Raw genomic sequence first — 25,966 nt, 5'->3', positions numbered from 1 at the left:
GTGCTGTAAATGTCTGCCGGATACAGTTCCCACATCTAGCGCGAGTCCGGCCGTCCCTACCGCCTCTGCTCATTGCCAGTGACCCCAATGGGAGTTCTGAAACTGAACTCTTATAAAAGCCAATGGAGACCATCTCTCCACGAACAGTGGCCAGGGGGGACCCTCATTATCTGGGTAGAGGCGAGTCCCACCCTTGCATGCAGTATTAATCAGGACATAAGAGTGGTCCTGTAACTTCTAATAAATTCGTCACAAAGTCTAGAACAATAAGAATGATAATTTCACAGGCTGGATAGGTCATTTTGCATTTTTTTGTCCCCTGACAGCCTTGTTTCTCTGGCCCTCCTGCCTCATCGTTATCTTTGTAGAAAGGCAAAATGAGCAATTGTAAGTACACAGTGCTATATAATATGATTGCAATAATAAGAGGGTAAAAACTTTGATAGGAAGAGGAGTGCATATTTAAAGGAAAAATGCCACTAATGTTTTCCATTTCCTTTTACCTAAATGCATCTACCGTATTTTGGCCTAAAAATATTTTTTGCATTTGGGTTTAATTGTAATTTATCTTCTGTAGCCTCTGTGCTGTATTATCTGTTTCTGGTTGCAGAATGAGTTATCTGGGAATCCATCAGTGAGCTCTCTGAAGGGCGTTTTATTATTTTATTGTCCTTTTGCGAGCTTAGCTGAAGTTTAACACTGGCATAAATCAGCTGATAGAAACAAACAAACAAAAAGTCTGGGCGATGCACTCCTAATGTTAAAGTGCTTACTAATAAATTCTGCCTGGGAATACAGTCTGAAATCCTGATTATGTGGTCCTGGTAGCTGGGCCGTTTCCTCCTAGTTAGTGATGTGCAGACACGGGCCGTAGATGTGTAAGCGCTGCCTCCCCTTCCACCGGGGGCTGCACTCCGAGGGCTGCTAGATACCGATGCCAGCCCCCTCCTCACCCTTGGCTTTCCATTAATGGCAGGGTTACCTGATGTTGTTTCCCTGTAAGGAGCCGGATGTTTCATTTTGCATTTAGTATGTTTGGGAAAAAATTGTATGATCTGATCTTGGTGATAAATTTAGCAGCACGTTTGGTGAATGGATGAGCCGTAGTGATCAGGCCGTCGGCCATTACCGATTTCTATGGCTTTGCTTCCCCGCATTACGGTTTCAAGTCCGTTGCATGATTTTACATACAAGTTAAGAGTAAGTGACAAATCTGCCATCAGCGATTGAATGAATCCGAGGCCGTCACATCACAACCAGCACTGGATCTACTCCGAGCCCTCCAGATAGACGGGCGACGTTCAGTCCTAAAACTATGATGTCCACGTTTTTATCCTTAATGAGACAACGAGAAATGGCAACAATTTGATGAGGAAATTGTGATGCCATTCATGACTGATGTGGTGGTGGGAGATGTCAGGGTGGGGGATGGAGCCGCTACGTGCTGGGATTGAAGAAAAGGATATTTAACTAAGAGCTGAAGCTCCTCCGCAGCCTCCTGCGAGTCTCTACGGGGTGAATGTGGCTGCGGGCATCTAATCGCCTGGGCCGCAGGGTTCAGCTTTTCTGTAGATCTACACAATGGGGGATCGTGTATAAAAAGTGTAATTTCCACTTCTGCCCTGGACATAGAGGATATGGTGCAGATCTGCCTCCACTACATCAGGATCTTGCATGTAACATCTCACAAATGCAGGAAAGCAGAATTTACGATGACTGGGCATTGCATGTTGTGAGGGCTCATCATATGGGGTGATGTACAGTGTCAGTGGGGGTCACTACTTCTAATGAAGAGCATAGCGCCGTAATAGGACAAATAATAGCAAGTAAGAAACACCATAAATAAACACCAGTTTCAAGCATTTTTTTTTTTTCCGCAATTTATTTCTTGTCATTTTTTTATGTCATGGTGAAATAAAAAGAAAAAAAAAGGTTGTGCATGTTGAAATTCAGGACACCCAATCATTTTGTTACCATGGGAGACGGCACTGTGAAAGGTGGCTGACGGCCTCACTGCCGCCTTCCTGTTGTGGACAATTTGTCCAAATAGCTAAGCAAGTGTGCACATGTATGGGGGGTGTCGGAAAGAATGGCTGTCAGCCAAACGATAGTAGTACATATGCCGGCCTATAGGAGTGGTGTTCACACAGGAGATGAGACCCCCATTCTGGAGATCAGTGAGCGATCGTAAGTGATGAATGTTGTTTATGGCACAACCCCTGTATTGGATGATAACTGGCTGGCCGTCTGCCACAAAGCGTTAACTTTACAGAAAATATTCAGTGGCTCGATATCGAGACGACGTCTGCGGCCCCTTTACTATATGGGAATGTTTTCAGAGGCAAATCTTTATATCCAGAACTATAATGGGACTGTATGAGCAAGGCGTCTCCAGGACGGACCATGCACAGTCCTCGCCTTCTCTTTTGTTGCTTCGTCTTCTCATAGTGGCAGAATAAGACCTTTTTTTACTTGTTTTGGTCATTGATCCACATTGTCAGGATTTCCTTCCCGCTCTGCAGTTTACAATGTGAGAGGAGAACACATCAGCAATGTATGCAGAGAGGAGCGTCCGCTCTGCCTTCTGGTCGCCCAGTTTGTGGCGCCATCTGGTGCCAACCATTGTTTCGTTACCGGCGCAGCCAGGCAGACAAGACCTATACTCATCAGGTGGACGAACGTATCAGGAAGAAATGGGATTGAAGGCTGATTGATTGAGGCCCCATCCACTCTGCTGGATTGATCTGCCTGCACAGTGGCTGCTTTGTATTTATAGCCTCCATATATATCACTGAGGTTACGGGATACGTGTGTGTGCGTGTGTGCGTATGTGTGTGTGTGTGTGCGTAGCGGCAGCTGATTAGGGAGGTGGGGCGATGCCCATGTCCTCTATCTTCACCGATGATTGAAAAATCTGTTTTAGGTTTGGAGGAGTTTGTAATAATGTCTGGTAAGGAGATATACATACCGTAATAATGTAGCCCTGCAAAACGAACTGGACACTCGAGAGGCAAAAAAAAAAAAAAAAGCTTTTCTTAAACACACGTTCTCACTCGTCACAGCGCTCATTCGTCAGCATATTGGATGGTGTATGCGGCACGAATGATGGTCGGCAGCACGTCGTCTCTGATTCTTTCGTACAAGTTTTCCCCGATCATACAAGTAAATCTTCTCCTCTTTCCCCTTTGTAGGAACATCACTTACAACGCGCTATCTCGGCACAGCAAGTTTTTAGAGAAAAGAAAGAAAGCATGGTCATTCCCGTTCCCGAAGCCGAGAGCAATGTCGTCTACTACAGTCGCCTGTACAAAGGAGAGTTTAAGCAGCCCAAGCAGTTCATTCACATTCAGCGTAAGTCCCGTATTCCCGGGCCATCTTGCCAGTTATCACACAGGCCGCATCTGTTCCTGAGCCACCTGCCCGCCCGCTGGCACAGGAAGCCAAGTCTGCCCGCTCACTGCCTTATAAACATGGCTCTGTTACTGACTGGAAATAGTCTCGTCGCTATCCTCGGTATCTGTGTGATATAACCTGCCACCCAGAAGAGAAGCGACCTCGTGCCTGGCCGTAATATGCAAACCCTGCAGAAATAAAAGGGAACGTTCATGAGAAAGCCATAGACCATTGGTGATTAGACATTAATGTTGTCCATCATGATTGATCGTCAGACACCTGGTATTAAGTATTGTGTGACAGCCCCAAACCAGCATCTTAGAGGAGATCTCCCCTTTACGAAAACTTTTCCTTATATGAACAGCTTGTTTAAAACAACAAAAAAACAAAAACCTTTGCTTTACACTTTTGGGGTCCCGCGTGGTGTCTTTGTGACGTCACATCGCCATTGCTGCAGCCAATCACTGAGCCGATGTAGACCGCAGAAGCCGCTGAGTTAAATGATTGGCTGCGGCGCTGTCACCGCTGCCGCAAAACAGACACAGAGATGCACCCAGGGATGACAAGTTATTATTTTTTTTTTTTTACAACATATAGGTAAAAGTTTTCTTATGGAGGATAAATTCTATTAGCCCCACATACACATTAGATTAAAATGGACCCAACCTAAAAAAAATATGGTTAGGATTGGATGATAGTCTAAGGTGGACGGAGGCGTCCCAACTCCTCTATAACAGATGATATCGGAGAACAGAAGGTTGTAGGACGCTGGTTTTCCAATGGCCGATTCTTTTGTTCTCCCGTACATAAGCCGCTGACATGATAGTGGATCTTTTTATGTTTAAGCATTTGTTTTGTTTTTAGCAATTTATTAATTCCGTTCAATTCAATTTAACTTGTAGCATTTAATCTGGACAATGAGCAGCCAGATTACGATATGGACTCGGAAGATGAGACGTTGCTCAATCGGCTCAACAGGAAAATGGAAATCAAACCACTGCAGTTTGAGATTATGATTGACAGGCTGGAAAAGGCAAGCTCTAATCAGGTATTTGGGGGGCAGTTTGTCCAGTGCCAGGTTCACTGGTGTGCAGAAAGTAACAAGATGCGAGAAATTGTTGGTTTTGTCCTTTAAATCCGGTAACTTTTTTTTTTTATATAATTTGGGTTACATTTTCAGCTTGTGACTCTTCAGGAAGCGAAGTTGCTGCTAAACGAAGATGATTACCTTATCAAATCTGTGTATGACTACTGGGTAAGAAAAAGGAAAAACTGCCGGGGGCCTTCCCTCATCCCCCAAATCAAACAAGAGAAACGCGACGGGTCCACCAACAACGACCCGTACGTGGCATTCCGGCGGAGGACTGAGAAGATGCAAACGCGAAAGGTCAGTTCCTGCGATAAGCCTGTTTTGTTATGGCAAATTCTGTAATTCTGGATTACCGATTTAGTAAATGTACAAATCCCCGCAGAATCGGAAGAACGATGAAGCTTCGTACGAGAAGATGTTGAAGCTCAGACGGGAGTTTAGCCGAGCCATTACCATTTTGGAAATGATCAAAAGAAGAGAAAAGACGAAGCGGGAACTGTTGCATTTGACTTTGGAAGTGGTTGAGAAAAGGTAAAATATATCCTGATTTTCTGGTCATTAAACCATACACAGTCATAAAGCTATCAGCAGCTGCTCATCATTTCTTATATTTCCTTTATTCTTTTTATCATAGGTATAATTTAGGGGACTTTGGAGGTGAAATATTGAATGAAATTAAAATTCCGAAAGTCGAGAAGGAGATTCATCCCATTCCAATGTCTCTCCACAATGGCAACCATCACAGAGTTTCTGAAAGCAAATCTAAGGTATAGCACAAGTAAATGCTACTCTTTCCCTAAAACAGCAGCAGGCAGCATTACCTGCACCCTATCTATCTTTACCACACATTCATAATTACATCTTGTATTATACTCACTATTCTGCTGGTGCATTCGCTGTGTACATACATTACATTACTGATCCTGAGTTACATCCTGTATTATACTCCAGAGCTGCACTCACTATTCTGCTGGTGCAGTCACTGTGTACATACATTACATTACTGATCCTGAGTTACATCCTGTATTATACTCCAGAGCTGCACTCACTATTCTGCTGGTGCAGTCACTGTGTACATACATTACATTACTGATCCTGAGTTACATCCTGTATTATACCCCAGAGCTGCACTCACTATTCTGCTGGTGCAGTCACTGTGTACATACATTACATTACTGATCCTGAGTTACATCCTGTATTATACTCCAGAGCTGCACTCACTATTCTGCTGGTGCAGTCACTGTGTACATACATTAAAAAACTGATCCTGAGTTACATCCTGTATTATACTCCAGAGCTGCACTCACTATTCTGCTGGTCGCTGTGTACATACAGTTGTGGCCAAAAGTATTGACACCCCTACAATTCTGTCAGATAATACTCAGTTTCTTCCTGAAAATGATTGCAAACACAAATTCTCTGTTATTATCTTCATTTAATTTGTCTTAAATGAAAAAACACAAAACAGAATGAAGCAAAAAGCAAAACATTGATCATTTCACACAAAACTCCAAAAATGGGCCAGACAAAAGTATTGGCACCCTCATCCTAATACTTGGTTGCACGACCTTTAGCCAAAATAACTGCGACCAACCGCTTCCGGTAACCACCAATGAGTTTCTTACAATGCTCTGCTGGAATTTTAGACCATTCTTCTTTGGCAAACTGCTCCAGGTCCCTGATATGTGAAGGGTGCCTTCTCCAAACTGCCATTTTTAGATGTCTCCACAGGATTCAGGTCTGGACTCATTGCTGGCCACCTTAGAAGTTTCCAGTGCTTTCTCTCAAACCATTTTCTAGTGCTTTTTGAAGTGTGTTTTGGGTCATTGTCCTGCTGGAAGACCCATGACCTCTGAGGGAGACCCAGCTTTCTCACACTGGGCCCTACATTATGCTGCAAAATTTGTTGGTAGTCTCCAGACTTCATAATGCCATGCACACGGTCAAGCAGTCCAGTGCCAGAGGCAGCAAACTAACCCCAAAACATCAGGGAACCTCCGCCATGTTTGACTGTAGGGACCGTGTTCTTTTCTTTGAATGCCTCTTTTTTTCTCCATGTTGATGCCTTTGCCCAAAAAGCTCTACTTTTGTCTCATCTGACCAGAGAACATTCTTCCAAAACGTTTTAGGCTTTTTCAGGTAAGTTTTGGCAAACTCCAGCCTGGCATTTTTATGTCTCGGGGTAAGAAGTGGGGTCTTCCTGGGTCTCCTACCATACAGTCCCTTTTCATTCAGACGCCGACGGATAGTACGAGTTGACACTGTTGTACCCTCGGACTGCAGGGCAGCTTGAACTTGTTTGGATGTTAGCCGAGGATCTTTATCAACATCCGCACAATCTTGCGTTGAAATCTCTTGTCAATTTTTCTTTTCCGTCCACATCTAGGGAGGTTAGCCACAGTGCCATGGGCTTTAAACTTCTTGATGACACTGTGCCCGGTAGACACAGGAACATTCAGGTCTTTGTAGATGGACTTGTAGCCTTGAGATTGCTCATGCTTCCTCACAATTTGGTTTCTCAAGTCCTCAGACAGTTCTTTGGTCTTTCTTTTCTCCATGCTCAATGTGGTACACACAAGGACACAGGACAGAGGTTGAGTCAACTTTAAATTGCCTTGCACTGGCGTGTACTCCGGAGGACAGAGAATGAACTTCAATCCAATATTGCGGCCAGCATGCAGCCAGCGGGTAAGGGTAGGTACAACCAAAGCCAATATATGGATAAAAGTAAGATACAACACCAGACAGGAATTATATAGAAAAACGCCTTTATTAAATATAGTGGCAAATTAATGTATATTAAAATTTACATAAAAAGTGCGCACAAGAACGATGAGAAAACAAAATTAATAAAATATCTAAAAAGACATATATATAAATGAAAATCACAGCTGACCCCAGCAATATACACATAAACCAGGGGTGTGGCTCCCTACTAGTGTGTACTGAAATCACAAAACAGTCCGTGTAAAGATATATCAAAAACTGCACAGACAAAGTGCAACGTGCCAAGATATATAAAAAACACAAAATAATTATATATGGATAAAATACCGATTTATCACACAATGTGAAATCCTAAAGTGCAAAATGTGCAAAATATTTTACATGTGCAATATATTAAATAACCAAACAAAAAAAGTGATTAATCTGGTCTGATTACCTATTCAGTGTAAAAAAACAAAAAGTGATGTCACGTTGCAGTATAAAGTACACGGTAAAGGTGGTACACTATAGGATATCTATAATGGACACCACCACTTGCTGCCGACTCTCTATTAGGTCAAAGCGGAGGAAAATCCGCAAATAATTAAGAGAGCATAGCAGTCAAAAATAATGATTTTTGCTCTTATATAGCGAATGGGGAGCACACAATACCTGAATAACCCAGGTCAGCAGGGTCAGCTACGTCCTCATGCGGGGGCGCGTTCGCATGAGGACGTAGCTGACCCTGCTGACCTGGGTTATTCAGGTATTGTGTGCTCCCCATTCGCTATATAAGAGCAAAAATCATTATTTTTGACTGCTATGCTCTCTTAATTATTTGCGGATTTTCCTCCGCTTTGACCTAATAGAGAGTCGGCAGCAAGTGGTGGTGTCCATTATAGATATCCTATAGTGTACCACCTTTACCGTGTACTTTATACTGCAACGTGACATCACTTTTTGTTTTTTTACACTGAATAGGTAATCAGACCAGATTAATCACTTTTTTTGTTTGGTTATTTAATATATTGCACATGTAAAATATTTTGCACATTTTGCACTTTAGGATTTCACATTGTGTGATAAATCGGTATTTTATCCATATATAATTATTTTGTGTTTTTTATATATCTTGGCACGTTGCACTTTGTCTGTGCAGTTTTTGATATATCTTTACACGGACTGTTTTGTGATTTCAGTACACACTAGTAGGGAGCCACACCCCTGGTTTATGTGTATATTGCTGGGGTCAGCTGTGATTTTCATTTATATATATGTCTTTTTAGATATTTTATTAATTTTGTTTTCTCATCGTTCTTGTGCGCACTTTTTATGTAAATTTTAATATACATTAATTTGCCACTATATTTAATAAAGGCGTTTTTCTATATAATTCCTGTCTGGTGTTGTATCTTACTTTTATCCATATATTGGCTTTGGTTGTACCTACCTCTGGTTAGGTGGTTTTTCCACTACTTCTTCCACAGTGCACCGGTCACTTTCACAGAAATTATTTACATAGAGTATTGCCTATATTGGTTCACGTACACATATATGTATATATAGTACCATTGTACACTGTGGATTTATCTAAGCCAGCGGGTAAGGAAAGGGTGAATCAAACATCCGAAAACCCCGCCCATATGACCCAAAACCGGTCCCGCCAAATTCAGGTGACAGGTTCCCTTTAATCTATGTCAACTGGCTGCAAGTGTGATTTAGTTATTGCCAACACCTGTTAGGTGCCACAGGTAAGTTACAGGTGCTGTTAATTACACTAATTAGAGAAGCATCACATGATTTTTCGAACAGTGCTAATACTTTTGTCCACCCCCTTTTTTATGTTTGGTGTGGAATTATATCCAATTTGGCGTTAGGGCAATTCTTTTTGTGTTTTTTCATTTAAGACAAATTTAAATGAAGATAATAATACCAAAGAATTAGTGTTTGCAATCATTTTCAGGAAGAAACTGAGTATTATCTGACAGAATTGCAGGGGTGTCAATACTTTTGGCCACAACTGTATATTACATTACTGATCCTGAGTTACATCCTGTCTTATACCCCAGAGCTGGACTCGCTATTCTGCTGGTGCAGTCGCTGTGTACATACATTACATTACTGATCCTGAGTTACATCCTGTATTATACCCCAGAGCTGCACTCACTATTCTGCTGGTGCAGTCACTGTGTACTTACATCAGGGTGGATAAAAATCAATGTTTTTTTAAAAAAATCAAAAAAATCGGATTTTTTTGATTTAAATCGGATTTTTTTCAATAAACTGCTTTTTGAGGAAAATATTTTACCATCCAAAGGTTCTTCCATCATGAGATAAAGCTGAGTTGTTTAACTCAGTAGAATAAAGGCTGTATATGTGTAACATTCACAATGCCATGCTCTTCGAGAGGTTTCTGTAGGATGCTGACTATCCAACAAGTTTGGGCATGTCAACTGAATGGAAAAAGAAACTAAACCAAAAGTGAAACCAAGCTAGAAGTGTGGAATTAAAGGGGCAGTATGAACAAAATGTGGAGGCTATTAATAGTTTATACAATTAAGACATGCTGCTTTTAAACACCTACCTATTGCCATATAGTAAAACAAAAAAGATTTTTACTTACTTTGGGGTCCCCCCCTCACCCTGGCGTTAGATCGTTGCCCCTAGTTTCGTCCGTGTAACTATGGGCGCACATGCGCACTGCTCTCACTTCTCATTTTAATCGTGATTTATATTAAAAAAAACCTTTTGATTTAAATCAGTGATTTAAATCATGATTAAAATCATGATTTAAATCGATCCGATTTAAATAGAAAAAAATCTTTTGATTTAAATCGTGATTTAAATCATGATTTAAATCGGCGTGATTTAAATCAATCCACCCTGACTTACATTACATCACTGGTCCTGAGTTACATTCTGTATTATACTCCAGAGCTGCACTCACTATTCTGCTGGTGAAAACCGCTGATAATGTTGATAACATTAATTGCTGATAATTTGTTGTTAATGGCCGCAGATTATGAAGAATAAGCTATTTCCAGTTAATTTCTAGAGGATATAACAGCAAAAAAATCAGCACTAAGTAATGAGAGCAGTGCAGATCTCATACTCTTCAGTGTGCTGAATATTCGCGCAGGTTACATGTGGAGAAGTTTTAGATCAGCTCTAAACTTCGTGTGATCTGCTGGCACATTGGCTGCAGATTTCTGCCCCATCCGAGGACCCTCAGTCCCTTATCACAGAGGTATAGCAGTGTGCCGCACTTGCTGCAGTCGGTCTGTGCTGCTGTGTAGAAGCACAATCTGCACACTTATCACCATATACTCGTTTTCTGTGTAATTGGTGCTTCTGTGATGATCCAGAAATTATTAATTCTTAAGGAGTAATTGTTTTTTGGTTTTTTTTCTAGAATAATCATCATCCTTCTGTGAAACAAGATGTAGAAGTAGTCCGGATAAAGAAGAAATACCCCAAAAAGCCAAAAGCAGAGCCCATCGTGACCCCTCAGCCACAGCCAGCCTCAGAACCATCACCAGTAATTAACAAGAGCGATCTCAAACAGTATGACTTCCACAGCTCCGACGATGAGGAGTTCCCTCAGGTGAGTCTGACACTTGGTTGTCACGTGTGACATGTCGACCTGCAAGGGGAGCGCTCCTCTGATTCACGTGGTCTCTCCAGGTACCCTCTCCAGTGTCTGAGCCGGAGGAAGACAACGACCCTGACGGGCCCTTTGCCTTCAGGAGAAGAACTGGATGCCAGTATTACGCCGTAAGTCCGTCCGTGTATTTCCCATTCAAGTGGCAAAGTAAAGTCTTTGGCAGCAAGAAAATAAGTTTTACTCTGTATGGTTCAGTTTTGACTTGGCAGACACCATCATTACCTCCATAGTCAAGGAATTTGCTGATGGTATATGACCAGATATAGCTCATTTTGGGTATATTTTCATGATCATTGGAGAATTTATACTTTTTTTTTTTTATTATATATATTTAGCCACAATTGGACCAAATGGACGATCCTTCAGACTTGTCAGGATTGGCTAGGCTTCGGTACAAGCACTGCTTAACCACTCTCACAGTCCCCAGACGGTGCATAGGGTTTGCAAGAAAACGACTGGGCCGTGGTGGAAGGTAAATTGTATATATATTTTTGGCAATGGTTTATTTTGAATTTTTCATATCACAATCTGAATTAACAAAAAAATAGAAATTTTGTAATTTTCCCATTGGCCACTGTGGCTTTTCTAGACTCCCAACTTGCTGCTGTTTCAGGAAATGTACATGTGCATTAGTACACCTGGACAGACTCTGATCCTGCCTTTTAATGAGCGGGTGCAAGGGTCATTGTGACCTTAAACTTCTAGGGGATCGTGTGTGACACCGGTGCTGCATCCCTCACATGCTCAGCAAGATGTTAATACCTTTTTAACTCTTTGCAATTACCCGCCAGTTTGGCTTTTTACCTGAAGTGACTCATAACAAAACTTTTACTCTTGTGTTCTCAGGGTTATAATGGACCGAGTATCAACGCAGCATGACCCCACCTTACAGCAGCTTGACCCCGAAATGTTGTCTACATCTTCAAGCTCTTCCCAAGTTGCACATTCCCCTCCCGATATCTCACGGACCAATGCTTCCGATAACCATTGTGAAAACAGACTGTCGCTATCTGAAATCTTAAGCAATATTAAGTCGTGTCGACTGCCGTGTTTCCAGCCAAGGCGAATACATTTTCCAGACCGTGATAGTGAAGAATGTACCTCGAGGCTAGTAGAGCGCGCCATGAGCATCAAGCGAGCGTTACTGAACACCAGCAAGAACGGCCTGACAGGTACCACTGTCTTTTTTTTTTTTTTTTTTTACTGTAGATGATCCTTGTGTCGTTTTTATTGCTGATCATTTTTGTAATTACTCAGTGGCTGTGATGTGAATTGCAGCCACTCCAGAGTTTTGCTAGGATATCACCATAAGGCCGGGGTCACACTTATGCGTTCAATGCGAAAAACTGGCATCAAGTCCCGGCACTCGCGACCAGAGTTTGCGGCTGCATGTATTTCTATGCAGCCGCACACTTCGATCCCGAGTGCCGGCGGCAGTGCCGGGACTTGATGCGCAAGTTTCTCGCATTGAACTCGTGTGACCCCGGCCTAATATATCACATTTGGGGTCCTTAAAATTCCACAAAGGAAAGGATGGAGAGGAGAAATGTCTGCACGTCTTAAATCCTCTTTTGACGGCTCAGGAATTGATATCCTATTGCTTTATTTCCAGACTTCTTCTATAGGTGGAGTCACATATACTTTGTTTTGCAGTGACGGGGGGTATCACAGAGGAACAGTTCCAGACGCATCAGCAGCAGTTAGTACAGATGCAAAGACAGCAGCTGGCGCAGCTCCAACAGAAGCAGCAATGCCAGCAGTCTTCGCAGCAGATACATCCAAACGCACAGGTACCGCACCATTCAGATTTACTGGATACCACCCTGTGCATACAGGAACCATGACAGGACTCCATGCATTCATACCGCAGTTCTCACGCTAACCTTTTTGGTATAATGCAAGTTGAACAGATGGGATGTCCTACCCGGTCTCCTTCGTCTCGCTTGCAGTAGGAGTGAAGACTTTTGTAATATCCTTTTGTGCATGAAATCACAGATCAAACAAGGTTTAATTAGCACCATCTACTGGTGATTAGAAGTGCTGCATTTCCCTTACACTAATATTGGCTAGTCATTATGTAATACTCAATCCCAGAGATCTATTGTATTTGATGCTGAAGCTGATGTTTATCATCCCAAGGGCTCTGCAAAATCTGACTGCATGTCCAAGACGCTGGACTCGGCGAGCGCCCTCTTTGCTGCATCTGCTGTGATTAATTCACCGACACCGGGACGCAGCGAAGTGAACAAGGATCAAAGTACCGGCCACAGCACCTTGAACGGCATTGTACAACCTCCAGGAGGTAAGTGTGGGCCACGTTTAAAGCCCCTTTTTTGAGATGTGCTCAGCCTTTTAGCTGTTTCCTATCAATCTATTTTTTTTTCCGCTCTCAAAATTGCATACTGTTACCATATAATATTTCTACACTGTGTTTTCTAAGCACTTTGAATTCCGTGCACTTCACCTGTGTCAGGAGACCAGAATTTAGAAAATGTTTGTATATTTAAAAGGGATTGTTTACTACTTGGACAACCTTTTCTCAACCCCAGTAAAAGAATAAGGCTTCTTTCACACTAGCGTCGGGCTCGGCCCATCGCGGTGCGTCGGGCCGAGGTTCCCGACGCTAGCGTTGTCTCCGCCGCACAACGGGGGCAGCGGATGCATTTTTCCAGCGCATCCGCTGCCCCATTGTGAGGTGCGGGGAGGTGGGGGCGGAGTTCCGGCCGCGCATGCGTGGTCGGAAAAAGCGGACCATCGGGAGCAAAAAACGTTACATGTAACGTTTTTTGCTCCCGACGGTCCGCCACAGCACGGCGCAACCGTCGCACGACGGTTGTGACGTGTGTCATTGCGTCACAAATGCGTCACTAATTTTAGTCAATGCAGAAAAAACGCATCCTGCAAGCACTTTTGCAGGATGCGTTTTTTCGGCAAAACGACGCATTGCGACGTAATGCAGTTAACGCCAGTGTGAAAGTAGCCTAACACTGATACTTGTCTCTGGTGCTGTTCCAGCGGTGTCGGCACCAGCTCTCTCGGGAATCATGTCACGCAATCTCTGTGGCCTAGTCTTCTCAACACTTGCCTTCCAACAAATCAAAACATCCAGAAGTGAGAGTAGCTACCCTGTCACCTAGGGATATCCATTATGTACATAGGAGAGGAGTGTTGCCAGCGCTGATTGGCCGCAGAGATCACGTGACATAATGTTGCACAATCCCTGGGAGATGTTGCTGACGTCGCTGGAACAGCACCAGAGGTGAGTATAAGGCTGCAGTCACACTATCAGTATTTCACATCAGCATTTGTAAGCCAAAATACGGAGTGGGTGAAAACTGCAGGAGTGGTGACGTGTTTCTATTAGACTTTTTCTCTGAATGTTTATCACCTTATATTGGCTTACAAATACTGATGTAAAATACTGACCAAATACTGATAGTTTGACCGTAGCCCCACTGTCATTATTTTACTGGGTCGGGGGTGGTTTAGGGATTCAGAAGGGGTTGTCTGAGTAGTGGACTGCCGCTTTAAAATATATTTATATTTGATATCTAAACAATTTGGATCCATTTTGGCCTTTTTTTTGTCATTGTGCAGTTTGAGCCATTATTCTGGGACTGCTCTAGAGGCCCATGTATCAAGTATAAATGTAAAAGTCATGTTCCTAAACCTGATTTAAGATAGTTCTTGTTCTGATGCTTACTTTTTTTTTTTTTTTTTTTTTTTTAGGGGCTACCAAGACGCTGTACTCTGCAAACGTGGCTTTATCATCGAGCCCAGGGATTTCCACGGTTCAGCTCGTACGGACAGTTGGACACCCCACCACTAACCACTTAATCCCAACATTGTGCACAAGCAGCCCCCAGACCCTTCCTATGAGTAACTCCTGCCTAACGAACACCGTTCACCTCAACAACCTCAGTGTTGTGTCACCTGTCAATGTGCATATCAATACAAGGACTTCTGCACCATCTCCCACAGCCTTAAAACTCGCCACAGTCGCCGCTGCAAGCATGGACCGAGTGCCAAAGGTTACTCAGAGCAGTGCCATCAGCAGCATAACCAGGTGTGTATGGCAACCTAAACTTCAGGACTCAATCATGGAGCACACTGTCATTCAGCTCCCTGCAAGAGGTTTCCCAAAATCAGAAAATTGTAGCTACTGACTTCCAAAAACGGCACCACATCCATTTACCGCTTGTGTGTAATATTGCAGCTTGACACAATTTACTCCACTGAAACTGCGATACTGCACATTTACTCGCTGTGGATAGGTGTAATGCTGATTTTGGTAGAAAGTCATGTTTTCTAATCTTCAGTGCATGTTCACATGTGGCGAGATACACTGATCATTTTCTGGCCTAGATATACGGATGGAAAAAAACTGTAGCGTATTACAATAGTAAAAAAAGCACTCTACGATATATATACACTGCAGAACCTGAGCTGCGAAGGAGAGCCTAAATCTGCGCCTTGTTAATCGATGCTCTGGATATTTCCGTTTCCAATGACCAAATGGTGAAATGTGTGGCTAATCTGCTGCAATATGTGTTACAATCCCGCTTGTAGCACATGATGATGCGGATCTGCCATGAAAATCTTGGACATGTAAACACTTTTAATTGGAATGCATCATCAGCAAATAATATCTTAAAATCAGGTTTTTATAGTAAATGTATTTATTTTTTTACCAAATTATGGTTTCCCCAAAAAATTTTTGCTTATCAGTATCTATATTAGGAAACAATCACACCAGCCTTAGGCTTTATACTATAGATTACCTATTCTTTACAGATGACTCTTTATCAGCCTGATTATTTTTTTCTATAACAATATAGTGAAATATAACCTCTATATACAGCTGATCACCCATTATCCTCCATTAATAGGTGGTCATAGCTCACCTCGTCCTGTACAGTGACTGATAACACCTATATACAGTAGATAACACAGGATCCATCATTCACAATAGCTGTCACAGCTCACCTCCTCCTGTACAATGACTGATCACACCCCTATATACAGGATACACCATTCACAATAGGTGATATCACAGCTCACCTCCTCCTCCTGTACAGTGACTGATAACACCTCTATATACAGTAGATAACACAGGATCCACCATTCACAATAGGTGAGGTCACAGCTCACCTCCTCCTCCTGTACAATGACTGATAACACCTCTATATACAGGATACACCATTCACAATAGGTGATATCACAGCTCACCTCCTCCTCCTGTACAATGACTGATAACACCTCTATATACAGGATACACCATTCACAATAGGTGAGGTCACAGCTCACCTCCTCCTCCTGTACAATGACTGATAACACCTCTATATACAGTAGATAACACAGGATCCACCATTCACAATAGGTGATGTCACAGCTCACCTCCTCCTGTACAATGACTGATAACACCTCTATATACAGGATACACCATTCACAATAGGTGATATCACAGCTCACCTCCTCCCTCTTCCTGCACAACAATCTTTACCCAGATGAGAGCATGCTCAGTTTATACTTCTACACAAACAAACAAGGTCTGATTCCGCTTATTTCAGCTAATGTTCACGTGAAGAACAAGACGTAGGCATCTAGTATTAGGCCTAGAAGATTTCTAGAGAGATCTAAAACAAAACATCCATGTATTACACATAAAGCCAGCCGTATGAGAAGTCGTCACTTTCTCATGATGCGCTCGGTTTAATTGTCCCTAAAATATTGTCCTCCTGCCCTGACATTAAGAAACACAGGAGCTCTGCCGGACGATACAGTTACCAGCACAACCATAGACCATCTGAAGATGCCTCGATCCTAGTAATTACAATAGGACCCACGGACAAGAGTATTTGGACAGCATATCACTTGCGGCCGGCACTCCCTGATTAAGTCTGGATTAGTCGTGTGTCCCCGGGGGTGAATGGCCCTTAACGTCCGCCAAATTGTAATCTTAGTTTCGCTAAGACTCTCTGGACATCGTAAGGTCCCTAGGAGGGAGAACAGAAATAAAGCTTCAATTATCATGTATATTTGCCAGTGCTTTTATTTTCGGAGATGTTTCTCCTGCACCATCAGTATATTTATTGTATATCATTACAAGGTTTTTTTTTTGGGGGGGAAGGGGGGGGGCTAAAAACGTATTTGTAATTGCATTGTCAAAGTTTTGTTTCATTTTCTATTAAAGTAAAAAAAAAAAATTATAAACAACCCAACCACCAGTTTTCAGCACCTGCTGTTTAAAGGGCAGTGGTAAATAGGTAGGTACACCTGGATTGATTATGTTCTCTGCAGGCTGCAGTCAGTTTTAGGGCTTGTTCACACTTTGCAGATTCCACTGCGGTTTTTTGTGCGGTTTCTACTGCGGATTCCACTGCGGTTTTCCAACTGCACTTTCCTATTGGTGCAGGTGGAAACCCGCTGCGGAATCCGCAGAAAGAATTGACATGGTACTTCTTTTTTTCTGCAGAAAATCAGCGCGGATTTTCCTGCGGAAAAACGCAAAGTGGGCACAGCGGTTTTAGTTTTCCATAGGGTAACATTGTACTGTACCCTGCATGGAAAACTGATGCGGATCCGCAGCGCCAAATCCGCTGCGGATCCGCAGCAAAAACCGCAAAGTGTGAACATAGCCTTAAGGTGTTTATTTTTTATTTTCTGGCTGCTCACATGAGATTTTCTGAAGGTTTTAAAAAAAAAAAAAAAAAAAAAAAAAAAAAAAAAAGGGGTTAATCCCATCTTCATAAATGGGTATTGCCCTAAAGGACTTGTAAAAGCAAGCAATTTACTCATTATTAAAATGTATCAGTTGTTGAGAAACACAGTTGTTTACAGCTCGTTGCCTAGGAGACTGACCACCACTGAACGTACACGGTGTGTACAAGCTATTTGCTATTGAGCTTGTAAGCTCTGTGCTTTTGAAATCAGAGCGGCTCTTAAATGCTAGATGGCAGCAGTGGTCTGTATCCAAGGCAACTAGCTGTAAACAAAAGAAAAGTGTTTGTATCTCAAGAACAACGGCAAATTTTAATAAGCAGTCAATTGATAAGTGTTTTTGTTTTACTATATCCACCTATGTAGATGGGAATAACCCTTTAATAACTTATTCCTAATAATGTTGCCCACTTTCATTTCTAGTAAACCTGAATTCAGCACTGGGAGTTTTAGCAGGAGCGACTAAACTTGTAGGAAGGAGAAAGATATGAAGTGTCCTGGAATTTTGCAGGATGACCGGGATCCATCACATTGGGTTTTCCCAAGATCACCTGTAGGTTCTGATTAAAGTTGGCCGAAGCGGCCATGCATCTTTTAGGGGACATCTCGACTCTTCCCTGACAGATGATGACAGGGGAAGAAAGGATCGGGCATGTGGTATTTGGACTCTCGGCCTTTTTCTTCCACCAGAGGTGTCTGTAAATGTTTACGGAGCGGGTGGTCGGCCATGTGCAGCTATCTGATGTGTATAATCCGGATACTAACAGGTTTTCTTCTCTATTACAGAGAGAACCACGAACCCGATCGGTTGGGCTTGAATGGAATCGCAGACACCACAGTAGCCATGGAGGTGACATAACTGCAGACCATAGACTCGACCTGATATTTTTCAGGCATTTTTTTTTTTTCCTCTTTCTTTACAGAAATGCAACCTGCTATGCTCCTCCATGGAACAGAGCGTGCTTAACATGGACCTAAATGAACTATGAAGTGTATGGGATGTCCTCCCAATATACTTATTCTATGTACATTTTGTAAAAATTGGTAAAACAAAACAAAAAAAATCACTACCTTGTAAAATAGTTTATTTGTATCATTCATATTATTTCTGTTACTTGAATAGTACATATTCATCATCATGCTTTTGCACTTGAATTTGCAACTGAATGGATATAAAAACAAAAAAAACAATCTTTAAATGGGATCATGAGCATGAACCGGGGTCCTGCATCACATGTTTTTAACTATTTATTTTGCCATGTTTACATTTTGTATCGTGTACAAATAAATCCGACTTTGTGTCAAAAAAAACAAAAACAAAACGTTAAAGTGCCCCCCTGTTGCTTATGCAGAGAGCGCAGGCGGCCATTCTGCAGGCTGGACCAATTTTGAGCCATGACGGGCGCCCCTCAAAAAAAGCCAATGGCATGGAGAGGCACTTTCGGCTCCGATGACAGAATGGCTGCCTCTTCTCTGCGGCTAAGCGATGGGTCCACTTTAAATATTCATAGGTAGGAAATGAAAAATTCTTGTAATTTTTTTTATTTTTTTTCTAAAGAAAATGTAAAGTTTTCACTTTATTCATTTCACAATTTGACTTTTTTCTGTATTAGTGGCACTTCACAGTCAGACATGAAATTGGAGGCGAAATAGTATTTTCTATGAACTGTGCGAGGGGGGTGGGGGGGATGGGATCGAAACTACATCAAAAATTTACGTAGAAAAACTCACTTTTTCCATATATTTTGAATGTATATTTCTATTTATAATTCCAGTTTATAAGAGCAATCTACACAAAGTCTATGAAAGGAGAAAAAGAAACAATGCATTTGGCGCCCAAGCCGGGCAGTCAATTATTATTATTTTTTTTTCCCCCCTCCATATTTCACTTTATCCAGAATTAAATATTGTATTCAGCTTTAAGGCCGGAGTCACACTAGAGAGGAATACGGACGAGTGCTATGCGAGAGAAAAAAAATCGCATAGCACTCGGACCAATGTTAATCTATGGGGCAGCTCCAAACATCCGTTGTTTTTTCTGCCGTATTATACGTGCGAATGAAATCGCAGCATGCCCCAATTTGCACCGTATATCGGCCGAGACTCGCCAATGCAAGTCTATGGGTGCGAGAAAAACTCGCACACCACACGGACCATCAGTGTGACATCCGTATGCAATGTGATTTTAACATGAGCTTTTACATAGAGAGAACTGTTACTAGATGTTACCAGATGCGAGGAAATCACATCCTCTCATTGCAAACGGATTACATACGGATCACTGTTCAGGAACATTTGTGCGATTCTCGGCGGTCAAAATCTGATTTTTTTTTTTATTTATTTTTTTTAAATACGGCAAGTGTGACTCCAGCCTAACACTGAGTCTGAGAGCTCTAGAGGATTTTGCATTGCATAAAATTACAATAAATGGTGGTTTCCAATCAAACCATTCCTGATGCCAACTGGAGGGAGGTGATGCCGGGAGGTTCCCTGTATAACAAGGCAAGTAACGGGTCTGAAACAGTCTGATTTTTAACTGGTGGACACTTTGCTAATGTTTAGTGATTTATTATTAATATTAATATATATATATATATACATACATATACACACACATTTTTTCATTTTTTTTTAATTTTCTTTTTTTGTATTTTTATACCATTTTTTTTTTCCTGTAAATGAGATGTGTAGTGCTCCTCTCTTATCAGAATGTTCGTCGATGCACTAGTTCAGACCGTTTTCCCTGTTACTTGTTCTTGATGAGTAAAAATTGCAGGGAAATAAACAAGAAAGAAAAAAACAAATCTCATATTTTGCATAAATTTATTTTATTTTCGGCCACCGTAAAACATTTGAGGTCACAATGAAAAGATGATAAAACCAAAAACATCCAGTATTTTTTTTTTTTTTAATTTAAATAAAGTCATTCATTGTGTAATGAAAAGTTCTGCAACTTTTTCCAACAATCTCTGCTTGCATCAGGAAACCTGCGTCAGTCATTTCCAATTAAAAGGTTCTTCACAAAATTGCAGCTTCGCTTAGTGGTCTGTCTGCTAGGACCCCCAGCTCTGCAGGGCTCCGACTTGACTGGACCGATGGTGCCGTATGTTTGGCTATGAATAGGTGATATCTTTTGATTTTGGTAAAACTACTTTTTTTTGAAAAAGTGGTGCAGCTTAACATTCACTGACTGCAAGCAGAGATCTAAAAAAACACAATGATGTTTTTTTTTTTCCACCCAAAAAAAATAAAGTTGGAGATTTTGCTGCACAGCAGTTTTGCTAATTTTTTTGGGCTCAGACTAGCAGGTCGGTCTACACAAGAGGCGATGCGGCCTCTATTGTTTCAGCAGATTTACTCCAAATTAGAGTAGGTGTATAATTGTATTATTTGCTGCCTGGGCAGCCAAAGAGATGACAAATTAATTAGTGTTTGCACCTCTTAAAATTGGTGCATCTTACTCCTTCTCTGCTTCTGGTGCAAGAAACAGTCGTAAGTAAATCCTTCCCATGGTATATTGCAGAATTATTTTTTTTTTTTAAATTATGCAGCGATTTGAAAACGTTTTATGACTTTGGACCACAGCGCCACTCTTTTTTCAGAGGTTGTGTCTGGCAATACATCTTTCAAATGAATACTGCAATACCAGATATTGCCATATAGAGCAGTGGCGACTGTTTTTGGTGAAAAATTAAAAAAAATCTACTTTATTTACATAGAAATCAGAAAATGCCTTTAGAACAATACAATAATTGGGGTATTTACATATGATGAAATAATTACCCACCTATAAAGCTACTTTTTATAAGTTTGCAGTCGGGTCTGTGGATTATGATGGTAAATGCCCCACCAGTGATACTACACCAGCCTGACCCACTGGTAACAGATTTAGTGCCGTGAATTATCCATCAGATGTTCTATGTGACTTCGCCAAAGCACGCCAGCCAACATTATCTTAGACATCGTTTTCAATTTTTTGGTTTTCCGGACGGTGGGGGTTGTACTTTAACAACCTTGTTCTAAATTAAAGGGGTCCTAAAAAGTGTTGGCATGTTGCCAGATATGCCATTCCTTTATGATTGGTAAGGGTCTGACTGCTTGGCCTTGTACTGATATTAAGGAGCAGGCAGAGCGCTGCATTTCCGCCTTTATTTTTATTTTTTTTGTCTGCAGGGTCTCTGGCCACCTGGACCTGTGGCAAGGCCCTAAGTGATTGGGGCTAATTGCACATATAGGGGGGATGCATTGGAAAAACTGCTGCAGTGTAAATCAGTGCTGCCATGCCTTGTTCTCTAGAGAGGTCTCGCTCTCCATGATGATAAGGTGATGGCGTATCCCATCACTTTAGGAGATGGGACAAACCCCCCTTTCAATTTAGAACATGGTCAGATCGCAGTGCAAGGACTGGCCGCGGCTCTCCTGATCCAAGAGTGACAGCTGCACAGAAAAATATGAAGCTGTCACAGCCGTGACGGGAAAGCTGCGACTAGTCCATTTATACGCCCTTATGATCGGTGGTGGTCTGGCTAAACATGCAGGGTCCTCAGTGCTAGTTGAGCTCCCTGCTACCGGCTTGTAAAAGGGAGCCCACATTGCAGAAGATCCCAGCAAAAGGGGGCTCAGCACTAAATCTGCAATATCTTCACTGGCAGACTCTCAGATTTCAGACCCCCTGCTGATTTCATAGTGATGGCATATCTGTCTTACCAAGATTGGAAACCCCCCTGTTAAGCAACTATTTGACAACCTTCATACAACCAGTAGGGGGCACTGTTCCAGTAAGATAATAAAATGTTCCAGTTTATAGCAAAAATCCTCCCGGTCTCATCTTATTCCCAGTTGGATCATATAGTGAAATAATTTAAAAAAAAATAAAATAAAAAATAATTAGATCTTTACACTGCTTGTATATTTTCCCCCATTTAATGCCGGGTTATGAAAGATGAACATGAATTTCTTTTCCAGAAATATTTTAATAAAAGAAATCCTGTCTGAATAATACAGCTGGAAAATCTATGTTATTATCTGTGGTCGTATCAGACACTAAAACAATCGAATATTAATTGCATCTGAATATAACATTGATGTGAAGCTGCCGGTGCTCCATGATGGATCGTACAAAAGATAAGAATTGGAGAGAGAGGATGATGATGATGGTGGTAGTAGTTGTGACTGGATGGAGCGGTGATGATCAAATGACACCTGGGGTATAGAAGGCAGTATTTACAAGGTTGTATTTTATCCTTTCTACGGTGGATTCAAACATGCAAGAAGTAATGGCTTCATACACTGCAAAGTGAAATAATAGTTTACTTGCATGAAAAAGATTAAACGCGCAAATCCTTCCAACATTTCCAAAGATATCAATCGCTACATAAAAAACAAAAGTATATGGGATATGAATCCACAAGATACCCTAAAATCTACATTATACACAAACACTCAGATTTTATCCAATGAGGGTAGGATTAACCTTCTGCACACTTACTCAGTTTAATTTGGGCTCTTTTTTTTTTTTCCTTCAGAAAAATTCTATATTGTTGATGCCATGGGGGGCGATTCATTAAAATTGAAGCGCTGGAGTACCCAGTGTACGCAGTCACCAGAACTGCATTTTAACATGTGGAAGCACTTCCAAGCCTTTATTCCTCTTTAGCTTGACTGACGGATGCTTTACTGCGCGACTTGAAACAAAGGAGCAGTCAGTCAAACAGTAGAGACTAGAGCTGAAACAAGAGGATTGGGAAGTGCTTCTATATGCCCAAAGCACTTCAGCCTCATTTGTTTATCGATTTTTAAAGCTGATTTCTCAGTAACGGAGGTATGGACGGTCTAGCTAAAGATATGGTTGGACTTGTCTGTACAAGAACTAATTAAACATATAGTTTAGGTGGTGAAATCCTGCTGACACATTCCCTTTAAATACTTTAGAATGTCTTAGATTATTTTGTTACATACAATTAAAGGGGTTGTCCAAGATTTTATTTTTTAGTTTGTCCTGAAGCTCATCCTCAGTAACATGCAGACTTGTAAAATAAAATAAAAAATTCTGGTCTTTCTAATATGGTGTGCTGGTTCTGGGGACAGTGACGTCACTGGTAACACTCTGTATAAAGCCCACATGGTTTTAGCGGTGCCCAGTTTCTGTAATGTCACTTCTGACATTCGTATATGGGCATTGCCGGAGATCTAGGGTCTCACATGTGCGATCCCCGACTCCTCTCGTACACTCTCAGCGGTACAGAAGTGGTTGGCTCGTGCAAGTGCAATTTTGCTCTGTCACAGGGATCATGAATGAGTGAGGCGTGACGTCATCGCTTCCTCTTCTTTTGTACTCGGGACTCCTTTCTGCCTGAAGCTGCGAGTGGGTATTATGCCCCTCATTCATGTATGTATGTATGAGAAGATATACACTGGACAATGCGGCTGAAAAACGCAATGTGCTGCTGTATATCATCCTGTACTGCAGGAAAGGACAGTACACAGGCTGAGCAAAGCGATTTACTGCAGGATGGGGCTATAAATAGAGGAGCAATGTTCTGTAGGATGGTACCATATATAGAGGAGCTCAAAGAAGCGATGTATTGCTGTATAACATCCTGTACTGCAGGAAGGGACAGTATATACACTATGTTCCAAATTATTATGCAAATTATATTTTTCTCGGATTTTCCTAAATGGTCCGTGCAAATGCCAGTCAGTCTAATAAAAGTCATCACCAGAGTATACATCGAATTTTATTGAAGAAACCTCCCAATGATAACAGTATAATCTCCAAAATGTATAAAAACTCAAAACGCACTGTTCCAAATTATTAGGCACAGTAGAATTTCTAAACATTTGATCTGTTTTAAGGAACTGAAGATGCTCATTTGTGGAATTTGCAGCATTAGGAGGTCACATTCACTGAACAAAAAAGCTATTTAACTCCAAAACATCCTAACAGGCCAAGTTACATGTTAACATAGGAGCCCTTCTTTGATATCACCTTCACAATTCTTGAATCCATTGAACTTGTTAGTTTTTGGAGAGTTTCTGCTTGTATTTCTTTGCATGAAGTCAGAATAGCCTCCCAGAGCTGCTGTTTTGATGTGAACTGCCTCCCACCCTCATAGGTCTTTTGCTTGATGATCCTCCAAAGGTTCTCTATAGGGTTGAGGTCAGGAGAAGATGGTGGCCACACCGTGAGTTTATCTCCTTTTATGCCCATAGCAGCCAATTACTCAGAGGTATTCATTGTCATGCATGAAGATGATTTTGCTCCTGAAGGCACGTTTCTGCTTTTTAGACCATGGAAGAAAGTTGTCAGTCAGAAACTCTTTATACTTTGCATAGGACATTTTCACACCTTCAGAAACTTTAAAGGGCCCTACCAGCTGTTTCTCCATGATTCCGGCCCAAAACATGACTCCTCCACCTCACTGCTGACGTCGCAGCCTTGTTGGGACATGGTGGCCATCCACCAACCATCCACTACTCCATCCATCCGGACCATCCAGGGTTGCTCGACACTCATCAGTAAACAAGACTGTTTGAAAATTAGTCTTCATGTATGTCTAGGCCCACTGCAATCGTTTCTGCTTGTGAACACTGTTTAGGGGTGGCCGAATAGAAGGTTTATGCACCACAGCAAATCTTTGAAGGATCCTACACCTTGAGGTTCGAGGGACTTCAGAGGCATCAGCGGCTTCAAATATCTGTTTGCTGCTTTGTAATGGTATTTTGGCAGCTGCTCTCCAATGAATTTGTCTAGCAGAAACCTTCCTCATTATGCCTTTATCTGCATGAACTCTGTCTGTGCTCTGTTTCAGTCACAAATCTCTTCACCGTATGATGATCACTCTTAAGTTTTCATAAAATACCAAATTTTTTCATACCTTGTCCAAGGCATTGCACTATTTAAAGGGGTTGTCCACTACTTTCAATTAACCCCCCTATGTATCCCCCCGGGGCCCCTCATGATTTGTGTAAATACCTTCTTTAGCCATTTTCGCCTGTGAGCGGCGCTATGCTGGAGCCTGAGTCCGGGTCACGTGACCCCCAGGCTTCAGCCGCCGCTCATTTCCGCCGACGTCACGTCAATTTCCAGACTCTGGAAATTGACGTGACGTCAGTAGCAGGCGTGTCCCCAGGCTCCACAGAGAGCAGTCACTCAAAGAGTGACTGGGCTGTGGGCGGGGCTGAGGCTGCCTGCGGGGCCGTGCTGGGGGCGGGCGGGGCTAGGCAGGGATGTGCGGGCGGGCGCCGGTGCTGTGCGGTCCCCGGCGCTGTGCGGTCCCGGGCGCCGGCGCTGTGCGGTCCCGGGCGCCGGTGCTGTGCGGTCCCGGTCCCCGGCGATGTGCGGTTGCCGGCGCTTTGCGGTCCCGGTCCCCGGCGCTGTGCGGACCGGTATG

At 42.2% G+C, this 25,966-nt stretch overlaps 1 protein-coding gene across 3 annotated transcripts in view; it reads left to right on the top strand.

The window, feature by feature from the left end:
• EPC2 (enhancer of polycomb 2) overlaps nucleotides 1-19,294 on the top strand; it is a 67,611-nt gene extending 48,317 nt beyond the window's left edge. Inside the window, exons 1-14 of one of the 3 annotated variants that reach the window (XM_077273000.1) lie at nucleotides 368-387; nucleotides 3,192-3,351; nucleotides 4,296-4,441; nucleotides 4,574-4,780; nucleotides 4,866-5,014; nucleotides 5,118-5,250; nucleotides 10,602-10,793; nucleotides 10,874-10,963; nucleotides 11,189-11,325; nucleotides 11,700-12,025; nucleotides 12,507-12,643; nucleotides 12,993-13,155; nucleotides 14,583-14,919; nucleotides 18,360-18,876. In XM_077273000.1, the coding sequence (XP_077129115.1) occupies nucleotides 3,252-3,351; nucleotides 4,296-4,441; nucleotides 4,574-4,780; nucleotides 4,866-5,014; nucleotides 5,118-5,250; nucleotides 10,602-10,793; nucleotides 10,874-10,963; nucleotides 11,189-11,325; nucleotides 11,700-12,025; nucleotides 12,507-12,643; nucleotides 12,993-13,155; nucleotides 14,583-14,919; nucleotides 18,360-18,432 (2,190 nt within the window). In that variant the 5' untranslated portion in view covers nucleotides 368-387; nucleotides 3,192-3,251 and the 3' untranslated portion in view covers nucleotides 18,433-18,876. Of the gene's footprint in view, nucleotides 1-367; nucleotides 388-3,191; nucleotides 3,352-4,295; nucleotides 4,442-4,573; nucleotides 4,781-4,865; nucleotides 5,015-5,117; nucleotides 5,251-10,601; nucleotides 10,794-10,873; nucleotides 10,964-11,188; nucleotides 11,326-11,699; nucleotides 12,026-12,506; nucleotides 12,644-12,992; nucleotides 13,156-14,582; nucleotides 14,920-18,359 lie in introns of those variants that run through there. The other 2 variants (XM_077272998.1, XM_077272999.1) reach the window with 2 other exon arrangements.
• Nucleotides 19,295-25,966: the final 6,672 nt, after the last annotated feature.

Source organism: Ranitomeya variabilis, chromosome 7 (genome assembly GCF_051348905.1).
Source record: "Ranitomeya variabilis isolate aRanVar5 chromosome 7, aRanVar5.hap1, whole genome shotgun sequence".
In the NCBI taxonomy this organism is placed as follows: Eukaryota; Metazoa; Chordata; class Amphibia; order Anura; family Dendrobatidae; genus Ranitomeya; species Ranitomeya variabilis.
This window is presented reverse-complemented; position numbering and strand designations above follow the sequence as displayed.